The sequence below is a fragment of the Limulus polyphemus genome, unplaced genomic scaffold, assembly GCF_000517525.1.
Source record: "Limulus polyphemus unplaced genomic scaffold, Limulus_polyphemus-2.1.2 Scaffold2755, whole genome shotgun sequence".
Lineage (NCBI taxonomy): Eukaryota > Metazoa > Arthropoda > Merostomata > Xiphosura > Limulidae > Limulus > Limulus polyphemus.
The window spans coordinates 704-13559 of NW_013668365.1; the positions used below are offsets into that span (position 1 = coordinate 704).

At 33.9% G+C, this 12856-nt stretch overlaps 1 protein-coding gene across 1 annotated transcript in view; it reads right to left on the reverse strand.

The window, feature by feature from the left end:
• Positions 1 to 367: 367 nt before the first annotated feature.
• Positions 368 to 12856, reverse strand: part of LOC111087852 — a gene marked incomplete at its 3' end in the record, with an annotated part of 14939 nt that continues 2450 nt past the window's right edge. The window contains exons 2-5 of the mRNA XM_022396017.1: positions 8628 to 8841; positions 8258 to 8355; positions 5043 to 5180; positions 368 to 471 (exon numbers count right to left, since the gene is read on the reverse strand). Coding sequence (XP_022251725.1) covers positions 368 to 471; positions 5043 to 5180; positions 8258 to 8355; positions 8628 to 8841 — 554 coding nt within the window. The remainder of the gene's footprint in view (positions 472 to 5042; positions 5181 to 8257; positions 8356 to 8627; positions 8842 to 12856) is intronic.

Genomic DNA, 12856 nt, shown 5'->3' on the forward strand with positions numbered 1-12856 from the left:
CGGAAAGTAACCTAAATTATAACAGAGAATGAATAGAATGAATAGTTTGTAAAGTTGACTAAAATGTAAACCATTAGATAACAGAATATTTTCAAGTCAACCTAAATTTTCAATAACTGATGCTGAAATTTTTCTAGTTTGAATAATGATTCAATAAATGAGAGAAAAAATATTCTCGGAATTAAGTTAAGAGTCTCGAAGACAGATGTTGGAATTTTTTCTAGGTTTACTAAATATTTGGAATTTCAAAGGCTCCTTTTTATTCAAGTCAGAAGATTAGAGAGAAATTTTGAAAAGTGTTAGTGAAAAGTTTTCGATCTTGTGTAAAACTTTCTATGACTAATACAGAAATTTCTATAAGCTATACCTTGTTCCAAATCCGGCTTATTTCGACGGTTTTACAATCACTGAAATCCGGATATTTTGTAGTACGCTGTCCACTCTGGTCACCACAGCACCACCTAGCTGTTCCTGATAATTATATTAAAAATAACATTCTTCCCTTTGTCTGTAACATAGTACATTTACTTTAATTAGTTTACCGAGAATTTATGTAAACAAAAATGTATTTCGGCCTTTTCAGAAAAACTATTATTTATACATGGGAGAAAAAATAATTAAACTCAAGACTAAACAAACAGCAATATATATAGATGTATGTTGTGTGTATCCCTAAGCAAAAGTTTAGAAACTATTACATAATAAATAGTTTCAGAAAATCATATACTGATACACACAGATCATATAAGTCGAAACATTCTGGTGTAGTCGTATAACTTTGTTTACCTGTTGCTAAGCGCACAATTGCACAATGAGTTATTTGTGCTCTCCCACCGCGGGTATCGAAACCCAATAATTAATATTATAAACCCATAGACTTACCACTGAGACACTGGGGACTATTCATATAAGAAAGACACTATTGACAAAGAGTCTTGCATTCAAAATACGGACATAATAAATTTTCATGCAACTTGACAGTACTATCACACCGAAGTTACCTATAAAAATGGAAAATAAAATCAGACAGGATTCGAAATCACAACTTCACTAACCGGGCAGCATCGCCCAAGAATTTTCTGCGTCTCACATATCGGTCACGTCATTATTATTAATGATAAGACTCTTAGGTTAGGATAATCGGCTTAGTAGAATCAGTTTATTGGACAGAGTCCGATCGGAAGTGACCCAATGGATAACTCAAGGATTCACAAATCTGTTGCCACAAAAACACGCTTTGCACTTTGGGGGTCTTAGGTGGGTTCTATGAGTGGCAGTCAAATCCCACTATTTGAAAAGACAAAATGGCAGTGGGCGCTGTTTACTAACAACTTTTCCCACAGTTTATCAGTTTAAAATTATGCGCAAATACCATTTGTGGAGTTTTGCGCGAAAATTCTGAAACAAACAAACCCCTTATTGCTATATTTGTTTTATGGAAGTACCAATCGGTTTTAAGTGGTTGAATTGTAGAAATTTTAGAGACAGTCCCTTGTCCTGTGAAGTTGGAGTTTTTCTTGTGCAAAGCTACACAATAGACTCTCTGTGTGGTATTTTCAAGTACAACCGATTTCCCGACAAGTATGAGATAGGCAAACCCGCAAATAACAGCAGAATCGATCAAGAAATCTGTAATAAATAACTCGACTGAGTTTCTTTAATGGACAAATGCATAACAAAATCTTTATTATAACAAATAAACGAAAACACAGTATGGGTACTTGCGGAAATGATATGATAGTACTTTTTACTGGTCTGCGTTTAGCTCCACAGCTTTCCCTCCCTCAGGATTAATTTCGGTAGATCTATAACACGTTTTTCTTGAAAGAAGTATTTACTTGAAGATATCCATGTAGAAGCTGACTTAAGAAAGCACGTCTTAATTCAATAGGCAAACTCGATTTCTTTGTCCAGTCGACAGCATCACCTCATGACCCTAGTTCTCTCACGGTATTGGTTGGCTAGTATGTTTAGTCAACGTCATAATCGATCAGCAAAGAATAGTACAGTGCCAATCTTTATAAATTTATGCTAGATATTATTGCGATATCTTCTTAACCAGAAGAGACATCATCTATTTTTGTGAACAAAGAAATGAAGCAACAATAACAAGTTTATCTTGAGGACTTTCTGGAACATGTATTGCTGCCATTACAGCATGGAAACTGAACAACCGAAACATTTTTGAGATCTCTATATCACCAAACCAGGTAGAAAACATACAAAATAACTGCATATTACATCTGTGCTCCGCCTACCACAGGTATCAAAACCATTTCTTTTAGCGTGATAAGACCTAAGACTTACTGCTGAGCTACCTGGAGGAGAGGTAAGTAAATGATTGATAGATGAAATCCAAAAATAAACTAAAGAAAGCGGAGAATAAATACAGTTTTGGCCCAAATATTTGCATATTTTGTAACAAATAAGATCATTAATATTAAGATAAAATATAAATATGCTTAGCCCTGTCCAACCGAAAAATGCATGTTATATTGAACATCTACATATGTAATTTGTATAATGAGATAGATTCTATGGACATCATGAATGATTTATTAAAATAGCAAACAACGTGATCAGACATCTGTAGAAAGATGTGTAATTTAGCATTTCAAATATCCCAACAAATCCTTACCAAAAATATATATGACGAGAAAATATAACATCCAATTGTAATAAGTAGTGTCTGCAACCTTATATCAGTTCGAATTAAACATTCAGTATTTGGTTGGTCCTCCTCGTATTCTAATAACCTCTGCAAGGCGACGTGGCATGCTGTCAGTGAGGTTATTGATTTAATCCACCATGATTTCATCCTAACTCGTCACTAGAGGGTGCTGCAACTCAGCTACAGTAGCTGGTTTAGGGTTGTGGTTAACATTTTTCCGGTTCAGTTCTGCCCAACAGTTCTCAATAGCATCACAATCTGGAAACTTTGCTGGCCATGGCAATCTTGAAATGTCATCCTGGTTGAAATAATCCCGTACAATACACACACTGTGGGTAGTAGCATTGTCATCCTTAAACACAAAGTTATTGCCAAACCTTGCCTTAACATATGGCAGAAATATAGTCTTCATGTGATGCCTGTAGGAGGCGCCATTGACGCTTCCTTGGAGGATATGAAGAGCACTTTTTCCACCATGACGAATAGCTGCCCAAACATCTACTGCACCACCTCGTGTGTGTTCCCTGAGGAAAAGACAATCTTCCCTCATCTATTTTCCAGGTAAACGACGAAAATGATTTCTACCATAAGCTTTAACACATACGCTTTCTTCTTACTCAACTTTATATTTATATAGATATTTAACGTACCAGTCTTTTTCTAATTCAACATTATATTTATAGAGTTATTTAAAGTAACAGAATTTTTCATAACTCAGTTTTACATTTATATAGTTATTTAACGCACAGGTAGCTTTGCGCAAAATTCAAAACAAATAACTAAAAAATAATACGTACATTCTTTGTTCTTATTCAATATTATATTTTTCTATAGTTACTGCCCCACGGCTGCTCAGCGTTAAGACTGAGAGTTTATAACGTTAAAATTCGTTCGGGATTCGATATTTGCGATGGACATTAGCAGAAAGCCCATTCAAACGGGTTTTTTTCCAACTGAGTATTATTTTCATACAGCTTTTAACGCAATAGGTTTTCTTGTAACTCACCCTTACTGTAATATAGTCTTAAACGCAAAGTGTTTGTCATTAGTTTCCAATACCAATTAATTTTGTCTTATTTACTAATAATTTAGCTATTATAATAACAAGCATAAGATCATATGAGTATATAGTTTAGTACATTGTCGTATTCATATATATCTGTAAATCTTAAGCTCTTATACGTCACTTACTTTACGTATTCACACCTTACATTCAGTGTCCTGAGCGACCAGGAAAACATCAAGAAAGGCACTTAGAGAGTGCCATCCCTGTCCTGCAATTTTTATATTTTTTCAGTAACCAGCCTAAAATATAAATCAAACAACTCCTCACCCTGAAAAATGTAGGTTTAGATATGAAGATCCTCTTTCAACTTGTCTCGAACTATTACCGTTTTGTAATCCAAATTTGTTCCCATTATAACAAAACGGGTTACCTTTATTACAACCCCGATATTTTAAAATACATTATCTAAAACTTAATCAATTGGTCCTTGAGAACACTCAACCTGTTTACCCACACATGACCAAAGTTAGGTGAAAACCTTGTTTGAGTTATAGTATTTACACACATATACTCATACATACAGGAGCGAAAACAATACCTCGCTCCAGTGAGGGGGTAAACATCACAAAATTGTGGCAAAACTGGAAAAGTATGCAAATGTCACACAAACCAACCAATTTAAACCTGTGTTGGTGCACTAAGTATCTTTTATTGCAGACTAAAGAGCTAGAATACAACAAGGTCCCTTCACTTGCTTAAACAACGAGTTATATAAATTATTTAAATATGTTTTCCATAATATTTACACAAATTAGAATAGACATTTTTATGGAGAATTTAAGAGAACAAGATCATGTGTTTTTAGTTAGTAAAAGTAAAATTGTGCTTTTGGGGGTGTTGCGTATAATTTTGAAGGTTATAATGTTAAATCAATATAACCTAGTTCAAGCAACCATAATAATTTGAAAACACCAGTAAAAGAAACTCAGTTCAGCTATAAATCCACGTTAGGCATAGCAATAGTATTTCTATATCGAGTGAGACAAAAAAGAATGTTATTTATGTATTATTGGGGAACATGCAGAGTTTATGTCGGAATTATGAGCCTGTTTTTATTAATACCTTTCACAGTGAAAGATACAAAAAAGCTGGAATTGTTCAGCAAACCTACTTTAAACATACTTTTCATAGAAGAAGGAATAAGATCTTCGACAAAATTAGGCACACTGATTTTAAGACACCATCATTGACAAACGTAATGAATCCCTTTATTTTCTATTAGCTTAAACTAACATATGTAAGAATGTAATAGCACAGACTGATTAATTACACTGAAAAATTGAGCAAAAGCAGCTTATCACGTACCTTTTGCTGGTTCTGGACAAGACTGTTTAGTGCATTTAGCAACTTCTTCCTTTGGCCAGTGTAAATTTCCACTGGTTATAGCTTCACAGAAAACAGGAGGCTTGGTAAAAATCTCCGAAAATTTCGTAGTGGTTGAGTCTAGAAGAACATTTTCTTCAGTTGTTTATAATAATTCTTCTAAATAAAGATTTTTTGTTTAATGTTCTAATATGCATAGTTTCAAATGTTGGCAAAGCTGCCAAGCTTTATAGTTATATGTGTTTCTTGTAAAAGTAGGGTTAAGACGTAAACAATTAATGTGCCATCAGCAAATATAGGATGCCTCAGAAAATATTTAGTTGTAAATCATATAGTATGCAATGTTATAAATTTCAATAACGAAATACATTGAGTTTGGATGTTTGGTTTCTCACATTGTTTAAGCATCACTTGAAATACTTAGTATTGTTTTTTATTTTTTTTCAGTGTCGGAAGAGAATGTGACAACTGACTTGAATCTGTGTCGACACCTTAATTTAGTCTCTTTATTAACCGGTGACGTTTTCTGTGTATCGTTCCTTGACACTTTCCTATCAACTTCACAAAATGCGAGGTCGGGACTGCAACACGGCCAAGAAAGGAGTCCCATTTTTCTATAAGGAGATATTTTTTATTTGTATTGGTGGTCAGTCAGAATCACTTCTATCAGTTCCGAAAAAAAAAAAGATAGAATATTCTAGAAAAAGAGATAAACTTTTTCGTTGAATGATGATTAATGGGCAACAATTCAACGTTCTAGCAACTGTATTAGGCCTATTTCTTTCCACCTCACTGTTTAAACATACCATTAAGGTTACACAATGACTAACTACTTTTTCACAATCCAAACACGCAATTGGGAGTTTACTCCATCTATGTGCATGTGATATGATCACCCCGGGTGGGCGACTACTTGAGCTCTATAAATGATATCCTCGTTAATTACCAAGAGAGTGAATTTGTAGTTTGAACAAACTTTGAGCAGTAGATCTCCAGCCTTGTTTGCTTACATTTTTGCGAACCCTATCTGTAGATTTTAAACTCTTAATTTTAAATTATAGTGTGTGTGAGGTTTAATGCACAGCAATGGGCATATATATATGTACGCCTAGAGTAAGATACAACCCCCCACTAAGCGCATATAACATTTTACCAGTAGAAAAGCAGCCTTTACTAATAAAACAAATACGTCTAAAACATCGCTTTATATAAAGCTTCGTGTCTTTTAAAGTAATTATTTACTGAGCCAGATGGCTTTGTGCTTGAGGTTTCGTGTAAACACGTGTTTAACACGCGCCGAGTACCAAATTTCAGAACAATATCGCATCTATTACGTATTTATAACCGCATAAATAAACTTTCAATGAAAAATAATCAACTTTGAAATAGGTCATGGACATTCGAAGCATTCCATATAGTACATTTGTCTAGGTTTCGGTGCAAAATACCCAGCTGATTTTGCTGTAGGTTTGTGAATAATAATAATATGAACAAATGAGCAAATTTTGATTTTCTCTGCAATCGTGTAATTACTCATTTTGCTTATTATCAATGTTTGGGTGCTCTTAACTACTGAAAAGGAAAGGTGTGAGTTTGTTTCAAGAATAAGTCTGCTTTCTAAAGTGGTTTTTGCTCGAATGCTCTCTTAGAGTTTTGAGCAAATTCCTGAGCGATCAGTATTATGAACCACTATCGTGGTTTGTGAGAACGAGAATAATATCCTCGTGACAGGAGTGGATTGAGTCTTTTTATTCCTATAGAAGAACAAATGATTAGTTGTTTTTCAGAAATTGTGTGCATAGAGGGATTTAGACGTTCTGGCAACAAATGTGAATGATTCAGGCGTATATGCTATTGCCTTTGCTGTACTCTCTTGCATGGGCAGGACCAAACCCAATTTATTTTTCTAAAATCCATACGTCATCTTTCGTAGTGTCTTGAGCTTGAGCACTTGTCAGCTTTTCCTGCAGAAGTGATATACTGCAGCGTACGCGTGTGTACGATGGTCATTGAAGAGCTATGTTGTTGCTGCATAAGAATTGCAAACGATCTATGACTACAGAAACAATTTTATTTAAAGCCAGTATTTTGGCAAGGTGGCTTGTTTAAGGGTTTTAAAAGCATTAAATCTACAAATTAAAAAATCTCGTGCTCTTTTTATTCTTGAAAAAAATTAAGCAGTTCTTGTATCACTAGCCCTGATGAACTAAACGTTGATTGAAATAAAAACTTTTTATCTATTATTATCTGGCGAGTGAAAGTCATTTTATTTACAACTTTATTGTCAATATGACAAACGAGATTGATTGCTGACCACAATAGTGTGTTTTCTCCCTGGGCAAGGAATCGTTTAATATGTTATATAACAATTCTTAGCACTAGTATCACTTCAAATGGTTTTCATGGTTTTAGAAATTTTTACTGATAAGCACAATCATGAAATCTCAATCCAAATGAGTGTTTTTGGAAAGAATTTGAACATCGCATTCGCTACGCGATATTCTGTTACCACTCGTGAACCACTTTCAAACAATATCCCTTTACGAAAGGGCAACATTTAAACATAACGCTTCATGTCATCTTGTTGTGTTTATGCCACTCTGAGTCCCAAAGCAGCATTGGGTATAAGTCTTAATGAAGTAGTCAATCAAAGTATACGTTTAGAGCAAATCTAAGGAAATCAAACATCCAGATCTTTTAATATTACAAGTGAGATTTATTTCGTTATATATACTTGCGTGTTCTAAGTTGATTTATCTTACTGGAAACGGCATGTACTATTTATAAACTAAGTACACTGGGTCCCGCTATAGCACGGAACTCGTTATATCGCGGGTCCGTCTTGGACCCCAAAATTTTCATTTAAGCTTTATCTGTTTATGAAGCCTTTAAAATCAGTTTTTCTGTAGTTCTGCAACTCTTGGAATGACCTCTTTATAACGTACTCTCACGATATCGATCACGTTATACCCAGACCCAGTGTATTTGATTCATCATTCTTCTGAGTGCTTGATTATAATTGCATTCATCAGTTTCAGTTGAAATCAACTTACATTATCCCGCATAAGTAGTACAAATCTAAATTATTATTAAATAAAAGATTATATTCATATCTTATTTTTAAATATCAACTTACAGCATTTTGAAATGAAAATTATACGTACGTATTTTAATTTTCTAAACTAATGAAAACTTACCCTTATCTTGACAAATGAAAGGAGCAGGTTCCTTGCATGAAACCATATATTCGCCTCCTTTTGGTCCAAATTTGAAGGTTAGGCATTCTTTAGGTTCACTAAAACATGAAAGTTCCATTAAAGACAGTATTTACTTAGGTCATTAATGAACATGCATATTAATCTTTTGTATTTAAACATTTATGAAACTCTATTTTTTGAAACAGTGCAATGGGAAGTATTTATCCATGGAAATCCAAAATTTATTAAATAATGAATTTATCAATACTATTCACCGATATTTAATTTTCCACATTATTTTGTGAACTTTCTGTCAACTTTTTCCTGTTTATTTTCCTTCGTGGTTAATATACTTATTCATTTATTTTACCCTGCGCAATCCATGTTCAGAATCCAAATCCTGTTATTGGTCGGATAGATTTTCGAAATGTTGATCATGACCCTTGCACTTTCTATTGAACGAGTACAGAGAAGTTGCTTGTTGTACTCTCGGCACATGTTCACAGCATCATTCCATGAAGTTACTTGGGTGAAAACAGAGTAGCATTTTGAGGCATTTTCATTCAGTGTGCAAAATGAAGTACCTGCAAACATTTGTATAAAAAATTACCAAAGTTTTAGAATATTTACTCCAAGAATTGAAATATCTGAGATCTATTAAAATATTCTTCAATCACCATGACTCTAAGGTTCAATTGTTTTATGCTTTTTTTCTGAATGATAGCTTGATGTTTTTGTTCTTGGGACTAAATAACATGAGGATATTGTTTCATGGAATCTAATAATAAAGTGTTTAATATAGATTTACAAGTAAACAAACAAGTAAGAAACACGCTAATTAACTAATAGAGGAGATTTGCAAGTTAACAGTGATGCGAGAGTTCAAATCGCAGTCAATTTCAGATTTATTTGCTTTTCCGTTTTTAAAAAAGCACAAAATTATTTCAGTTCTATATATAATGTTAGTAAAACCTCGAAGAAGCAGGTGGCAAAATATGAGATTTAAAAAAATGTTTTATTTGTCATAGATTGTTTTCAATTTCTCTGCAGCAAGAGCATAGCCTTCTAATGCCCGTTATACATATATACTGTATGTACACTGCAGTGACTCTCTTATACAGGGGTATCCGGCATGGCCAGGTGGTTAGGGCGCTTCACTCGCAATCTGAGGGGTGCGGGTTCGAATCCCCGTCTTACAAAGCATGCTCACCCTTTCAGCTGTTGGAGTGTTGTAATGTAACGGTCAGTCCCACTAGTCATTGGTAAAAGAGTAGCCCAAGAGTTGACAGTGGGTGGTTCTCTAGTCTTTCATTGACAAATTAGGGACGGCTAGCGTGGATAGATCTCGTGTAGCTTTGTGCAAAATCCAAACCAAACCATTTATACAAGTAAAACTGACAAGTGCCTAAACTGTGAAATATGGCATCTCGATTTAAGAAGAATCGTTTGAGTTTGATCCTACTCCTGCAACTTAATAGCAGCAAATGCAATGACAAATACACCCCAATCATTCTCATTCTTTCTTGTCGCTCCACTTTCATTACTTCTATGGCCAACTGATGGTTCCTATCATTAATATCATCTATTTTAGTTTTCATCAAGGAGTCAAAAGAATCTCTACAGACGACTCGTTTGCTTAGCATATATTACTTATGAATACCCAGCGGTCACCACCAGCATTGTATAAACTGGACAGAAATATTCTTCTATAAGACTATGTACTGTTACTCATCAACTCTATCAAGTCTTTTTCGAATTTTACAACTCATGTATTCATCAGAAACTCAAACTGTGAGATTTAATACAACGATTATTATGTTCAGGATTGTTCTCATGTGTTTAACTGTCATGATAGTGACTTGAACAATTTTTTTCTCTGCGTGGACATCTACCATTCTTGCATCCTGGCAAGCGGAAAAAAGATACTGTAACACACTTGAATGTATAACGGGCATTGAAACGCTATGTTGTTGCTGCTGAAGTATTGAAAACGGTAGGTTAATGTTGACGTATGTCAAGATGCGAAGAAGGAACCAAAAGGAGACTGGTGGTGAAACTGTTAGATTTCTGAACAGAACTGTATAAATTTTGTATGTGATAACCAAGAAAGATTTTCACCGTATAGGTATTTTAGGTGCACATACATATATATATATATTGTAGTATCTCACGAGGACTATCATTGCTGCGACAAATGACGAGAGCTATTTCCAAATGTATGTAGACCGTAGTTAATAGATTTCAATGAAAATACGATAAATATAAGAAATTGTTCTGCTTATTAATAATAACAAATACTCAAAGCAATAATGTAATGAATGAAGAACGATACAACTATCTCATAATCATCATTTTTGTTTAAAGAAAATCAAAGTATGTGGATGTGCATTTCAACTATATGATTTAATTACGTTAAGCTTAATTTAGTTTGTTATGATGTTATCAGATACCCTTCTGGGAGTTGCCCATAAAATCACCGAGAGATAAAGAAATATGTATTTTTGAGATTGTTTTGAATTCATGCACAAAGCTACACAATGCTCTGCTCACCACGGGTATCGAAACCCGGTTTATAGCGTTGTAAATCCGCAGACATACCACTGTGCCACTGGGATGCTTTTGAGAATGATTAACACATTACTTTTAATTTGATTAAACGTTATCCTAGATTCTTTTAAGATCATTTTTTAACGAAACAAGTAAGAAATTCAACGACAGGCTCTCAAATAAAAGGATTAGAATACATTCCAAATAAATGAATTTTAGTTAAGAACAAAACGATTTCTAGCTTACGAATTAAAAATAAGTTATGAAAATAATACTGATGTGAAATATAAATTAATTAAAAAATGCTATCAGTGTTTAATTAAATGAGCAGATTAATGGTATTAGACCAGAAAGTTAAAAATAAACGAATTATTATACATCTAGGTCATCGAAGAAAAATAATAATGAGACTTTGAGAATATCTCAAATTGAAAATATCTCGAATCTGCACACCACCGTACATGATCTTAATCCACTGAAACCTAGCCGTTGATGTGACTAAAATATGCACATCCTAGAAAATTTTACAAATCTTTAGATACTTTAATCAAACATTTGATAATTGAGACATTCAAACTTTAATTTTCATTTACCTAAATTGCAGTTAAAATTCAGTGGCGCTTTTCTGACTGTTTAATTTCAGTTTCTTTTGAAGAATTAGAAGAGTCTTTTTAACTCATAACTTTGGCTTTGACGATCACTTTGAACATAACTGGGGGATGGGACCACATCACATTCATATGCTGAAGTGAATATGATGTGGTCCATCAATATTTTAAAAGTAATCGGTAACGCTAAAAACGAGACTATATTATGGGGAAAGAGACTCTTCTTATTTTTGAAAATAAGATAAAATTAAACAACCAGCAAAGCGCTACTGAACTTTTACTCACAATTTACGTAACTGAATGTTATTTGAACTTTCGCGCTCTATTATGTAATTTCAACTTCAATCTTTGTTTGTTTTTAAACACAATGGGCTATGTGCACGGTGCTTACCATAAATATCGAAACCTGATTTGTCGAGTAATAAACGCTGAGACTTACTGCTGAGCTACTGGGGGCTGATCTTTGTTAAAACAATAGTTAGCATACGTAAACTAAAGCTTGTTTGAAGTTAAGCACAAAGCTACACAATGGGCTATCTGTGCTCTGCCCACCACGGGTATCGAAACCCGGTTTCTAGCGTTGCAAGTCCGCAGACATGCCGCTTTGCCACTGAGGGCAAACTAAAGCTATATTTTTTCAAAAATTCAACAAATAAGAAAAATATCTCATGAACAATTTTTTAATTAAAAACACAATACGTCCCTCGGTAGATCAGCGGTAAGCTTGAAGACTTATAATACTGATAATTGGGGCTTAATAGCAACGGTGGGCTCAGCACAGATAGCTCATTGTGTAAGTTGCCCTTAAAAACAAAACAATTTTAAATCAATACAATACACGTAAAGAAAAACGCATTATAATAATATCTTTATTCATTAACCTACGTAAGAAATAAAAATGTATGTGCTAATTTGGAGAAATTTTTGAAATCAAAATAATTACTTGTAAGTATTTTTATTATATATATATATATCGCATTGCCGTTATCGTTCCAGAGTGTCATATAAGCAAATAGTGGGTATTCCAATGGGAACAAACTTCGCTTCAAATATGGCCAACCTGTATTTGTTCTTTTTATGAAAACTCATTTATGAAGCAGACTTTAACTCCTAACTTATACATTTACACTTTTCGTTACATAGATGATTTAATATCTATAAATAATATGAATTTTACGCTAAACTTAATATATCCAACAGAACTTACAATAGAAAGAAGTGATAATAATAAAAAGCGTTCCGTGCTAATTAGTTAGATTTAGACATCACTTTTATCGAAGGCACAGCGCGGTTAACTATTTTTGATAAAGAAAGAGAATTTAATTTCCCTAGCCTTGGTCTACCCACACCTAACAGTGTTATTCCGTGTATCATGTTGTTGTTTTTTTAATTTCGCGAAAAGCTGCACGAGGGCTATCTGCGCTAGCCGTCCCTAATTTAGCAG